The sequence below is a fragment of the Panicum hallii genome, chromosome 7 (assembly GCF_002211085.1).
Source record: "Panicum hallii strain FIL2 chromosome 7, PHallii_v3.1, whole genome shotgun sequence".
NCBI lineage: Eukaryota > Viridiplantae > Streptophyta > Magnoliopsida > Poales > Poaceae > Panicum > Panicum hallii.
The window spans coordinates 27,756,862-27,761,691 of record NC_038048.1 but is presented as its reverse complement, the minus strand read 5'-3'; the positions used below and the strand labels follow the sequence as shown (position 1 = coordinate 27,761,691).

The following is a 4,830-nucleotide window of genomic DNA, read 5'->3' as shown; positions in this document are numbered from 1 at the left end:
CAGCCATAGAAATCTATAAATATGTAGCCGGATTGATGAATAAAGGTTGCTGATTCACTGTTCCCCTCTTTTAATTTTACTGTATTCATTTACATTACACTTTGATTTACAACCATCTCGCAGTCGCCGCCCCCTGCCTGCCGCGCGGACCCCACACCCCATCTCGTCACGGGGACAGCCGGTTCCGCCAAAATCCCCGGCCGCCCTTCCTCCGCACGCAGCTGCAGGGCTGCATCCTCCTATCCCAATTCCCCTCCACCCCACACCTTTCCCCACCCGCCCGCCCGCCCGCCCGTCGGCTCGAACGACCCGAATCCAGCGCGGATTCCGCCGGCGACCGCCGCCAATGCGATGACCACGCCGTGCCCGGGCGCCGCGGCCCTGCGCGCCCGCTGGGCGGCGCGCTCCCTCGCGGGGGCCTTCATCGACCTCGCCCTCGCCTGGGCCTGCCTCTGCCTGGCCGCGCTCGCCGCAGCCGCCGCCCGCATCCTCGCCCTCCCGGGCCTCCCGCTCCCCTGCACCTGCGCCCGCCCGCACCTCCCCTGCCTCCTCGCCTTCCTCGCGAGCTACCCGCCCCGCGCCCTCGCCTCCGTCCACGCCGCCCTCCGCGCCCGCTTCCCCTTCGCCGGCCCCACCGACGACGGCGAGGAGGGCCGGAACGGGGAGGAACCCGGCGAGGAATGGGAGCCGGCCGCCGACGCGGATCCGCGGAGCGGCGAGGAGGCGCGCGCCGAGCTGCAGCGGGAGCTCGAGAAGGAGCGCAGCGCCGCGGCGTCCGCGGCCGAGGAGGCTATGGCCATGATCCTGCGCCTGCAGAAGGAGAAGTCCGCGCTCGAGATCGAGGCCCGCCAGCAGCGACGCACCGCCGACGAGCGCTGCGCCTTCTACGAGGACGAGGTCGAGGAGCTCCGGGACATCGTGCTCGTGCGCGACCGGGAGACCCGCGCGCTGCGCAAGGAGGTGGACGCCTACCGCCGCCTCCTCGGGCTCGGCCCCGCCGAGGAGGACGAGGACGACGACGACGACCAAGAGATGGTCACGCCGCACAGCATGCTCATGTCGGAGGGAGAGCCAAGCTCGTCCAGATCCATCGACGCGAGCCGGATGCAGCGGCTGCGGAACGATTCTGGGTTCAGCTTCAAGACGCCCTTCTTTCGTGAGCAACCGGTGGTGCTGCCGGTGATCGGGGATCGTGGCAACCAGGGAAGCGATGACAGCGTTGCTGTTCAGACACCCGCCAAAGTTCACGGTGCTCAATCAAGGCTGGAGCTGAGTAGCACTGAGGATGAGGATGGGACAGAGACGGAGGATGATGGAGCGGAGACAGTGGAAATACTCCCCCTGTCTGCCCGGAGCCAAGATTTGGGTCAAGGTGGTGATTTCCATGGTGACACTGCACATGGTATGGAATCTAACAAGGAACGGACAGCTAATGGATTTCAGGAGGTCGGGTGTGGGGGTATAGACAAGATTGATCGTGATCATGCGGGAAGTGAGAATGATGCAAGTGTCTATGATGTGCATGTAGTTGATGACATATGCTTCTCCACAGAAGGTATGAATTCATCTTGGAGATGTCGAACTCAATTAATGATTTTATCTTGTACAAGGCATGTGCATTTATTTTTTATGTGAATATATTGTAACCATTGTAGGTCTAGAGTTCAATTCTAGCGATGCTGGGAGTCTTGATGTGATTATTGTAGGTCTAGAATTTGATTTGAGGGAGCCTGAGAGTCTTGATGTGCGCTGTACATGTCATAGGATCTTAATATTGACATGAAATTGATTAATATTGCCAATGTTTCAGTTTAGTGTTCTTCATTTCATTTGTTAGAACCTCATTCGATTACATGGTATTTTACTGGATCTGGTTGAGTTTGGTACTACTGAATACGGCTTATTATTACTTATAGCATCCAAAAGAGTCGGAACTCAAATGTGTGGTGTGCTTGCATCCTTTCAATTTTCATTTGGTCATACCTTATAAATATTTCTTTATGTGCAATACTTCAACCTATAGAACATTTATATATGCCTATCCGTTGGCTGTATTTGATATTTTATCAGTATGATACATAAGGTTCCTAATGTTGATTGGCGTATTCTTGAAATTATTCTTTTGCACATAAAGACTAGTACTAAAAATTTAGTTGTGTGTATGCAGTTAAGGGCTTGATTGGTCGGAGCTTCTCAGATGCAACAATGCAAGCAGAGAAATTACAGACTCGAGTTGCGGCTGATGATCTCCTTGGGAGAAGTCTGAATGCCATTAAAGGTGCACAAGACAAGATAAGGCATGCAGCAAGTGAAAGGAGACAATCGTTACAGTTGCAACTGTTAGAGGATATAGCTAATCAACTTCAAGGAATCAAAGATGCTGCAGAAGCAGGGCGACACATGTACTGTGCTGCTCCCAAAAGCTCCAAGAAAAGCTAGGTCAGTATTGAATGAAAATTGCTAGGATGCTTACTTTTTTGCAACATCTTTTCCGCTCCACTTAGCTTAATATATTCATTGATTAATGGATGCAATCAGAAATAGCATCTGGTAGAAGCTTGAAACTATATTACAAGCAACACTCAAGTAGTCAGATGCTTGAGGCTTATCTCATAGCCTCTCATAAGGTGGGGTTATTAGAGCCTGTCAATCCAAAATGATTTAATCTCCACAGAAGCTATTTAAAGTAGATCAGCTTGTGACCTCTTCCAAACTGAAGCATCAAACTTTCGCAGCCCTTAATTCAACTACATGGCCCCACTGCTGACACATCAGGCATTTTTTGGTTTACCAGTTTTTTGCAGTTGCTAGGATACTCTCTTGCATGATGCAGCATGAAGGAATAAAATTATAGGATTGCTGAACTTTGTGGCTAGAGTCATAGGAAACTTGATTGGTAGATTGCATCTTCAGTTTGCAGTCTCAGCCGAGCCAATCCATTTGACTTGTTCACTCCTCAAAGTTGTTGAAAGAAAGAAACCAAAAAACAAAACTTAATGTCTATGACCGCAACTCAACCAGAATTATTCTCAAATATATTGCATAGTGTACTAGTATTACTATTGTTCCATTAGTTGTTTATCATCTGAATAGACCTGATATCTAGTACTCTCTAGGTGGAACATCAGTTCTCTCTTTTTTCTCGGGGAACAAACAAAATACACAATATGTTATTATTTTCCAGTACAGTCATTTTCTTGAACACCTGTTTGTCCATTTTGGTGAACTAAAGCTACATTTGTTGGGGCACCTGCACCCTTCTGTCTGAATCCATCTAGTTAAATCTAAAGCAACCAGCGTTTGAAAGAAAAGAAAATCTAAAGCAACTAACGTTTGGAGGCAAAGCTGCTGTGCTCTTGAATTACTTTATTGTGTTTTTTACATGGAAGTATATAGGCATTTTCATCTCATGAAACCTAAAATATCTATCACAACTTACTAAAAACGTGATAATATTTATGGGCGGATATGGAATATACCACTTAGATTCTTAAATAATCTATGTGAATGATAAACAATTCATGAACATTGATGGTGTATTACTGTATTTGACTTTTGCTGTACTTTCTGCAGGAGAGGCATTCTGCGTCACGAAAACACGATTGGTGGTGTAAATATTGTTTTGGGTTTGTAGTCTAGTTCACTGATTTGTTTGTTCATCAAGTTTTGCTTGTTGTTTTAAGTAAATGTGGATAATTAGTTTGTACATGTATATAAACAAAAAGGAGATCCATTTTGTTGTTTGTAACCCTGTGATGTATGTGTGCTGCGAACTGTATATGTTTCCTATCCTTGCTACGTGGGTTTAGCTTTGGGAAACTATTGACTGGTATAACTTCATAAACGAAATATAAGGTTTAGCCCATTATTTTTTTTGAATCTTGTTCTTTCGGTTGTGTGCTATAATCACCTAAACAGCTGTTTGTTAGGCCAATTAGACAACGTGTACGCGACGGCCAACTATTTCCCTAAACGGCCACTTAATTAGTCTGATTATGCGGCAGTTTAGCCCACTCTTTTTTGCTACAGGATGTGTGACCAACGGTTTAGCATTCAGCTTAGGCGAAGAACAGTGCCTACTTCTAAAATCTGATGATTCTATCTCGTCGAAGTTTTCTTCACCTTCCTTTCTGGTTGTTTTCTCAGTAAAGCCCGTGCTTGCTGCTTAGATAGGTGGTTTATATATTTTGGTTTTGGTTTCCTATCCATCGGAGTTCCAATGAAAAAACAAGAAACTCGTATGGATTTAACATGTTCCAAGGGCAGATGAATACATACTCGCCATCTCCTACGTGTGCAGCAAATCGGTAGCTACTTCCAACTTCTCTGTTGTCTGAAAATTCTTGCGCCAGCACTGGCATGTATACACACTACAGTCAAGGCGTATCAAATGAGATTCTTGAGATGTCTGAATTGTCGAAGACGTTCTGCACAAGCTCATGTTCATTTAATTAAATTCACTAAACCACTATTATTACGGCTACCAGATACTAATTGCACTCTGGAGCAGTGGCAGTAGCACTGCTACCGCTGAATACCCCCGCGCGCCAACCTGTCGTCCTGACACTCCCACCCACTCGGTCAGTCACCCACCATGACGAGGCTCCTCGTCGCGGCGTGCCTCGCTGCCGTTCTCGCCGTGGCCTGGCCCTGCCGGTGCCACGCGGTCGTCCACGAGCGGCGGCGGCGCCGCGGTCGCTGTCGACGTCGTCGCGGTGGATCGTGGACGAGCGCGGGCGGCGCGTGAAGCTGGCGTGCGTGAACTGGCCGTCGCACGTGGAGCCGGTCCTGGCGGAGGGCCTTGGCCACCGCCCGCTGGGAGCCATCGCG

The 4,830-nt window shown here is 48.6% G+C and overlaps 1 protein-coding gene across 1 annotated transcript; it reads left to right on the top strand.

Moving 5' to 3' along the window:
• The first annotated feature begins 264 nt into the window (after positions 1–264).
• On the top strand, positions 265–3,879 carry LOC112900930. The gene is made up of 3 exons (XM_025969699.1): positions 265–1,555; positions 2,168–2,439; positions 3,574–3,879. The coding sequence occupies exons 1-2, from the start codon at positions 352–354 to the stop codon at positions 2,437–2,439; spliced, it is 1,476 nt and encodes a 491-aa protein (XP_025825484.1). The 5' UTR covers positions 265–351; the 3' UTR covers positions 3,574–3,879.
• The last annotated feature ends 951 nt before the right edge of the window (positions 3,880–4,830 follow it).

What these genes read in the sequence shown, in the direction of transcription:
- LOC112900930 (XM_025969699.1), top strand. Translation starts at nt 352, where the DNA reads ATGACCACGCCGTGCCCGGGCGCCGCGGCCCTGCGCGCCCGCTGGGCG. An exon ending in CATATGCTTCTCCACAGAAG is followed by an intron (nt 1,556 to 2,167) that starts GTATGAATTCAT and finishes GTGTGTATGCAG; the next exon opens with TTAAGGGCTTGATTGGTCGG.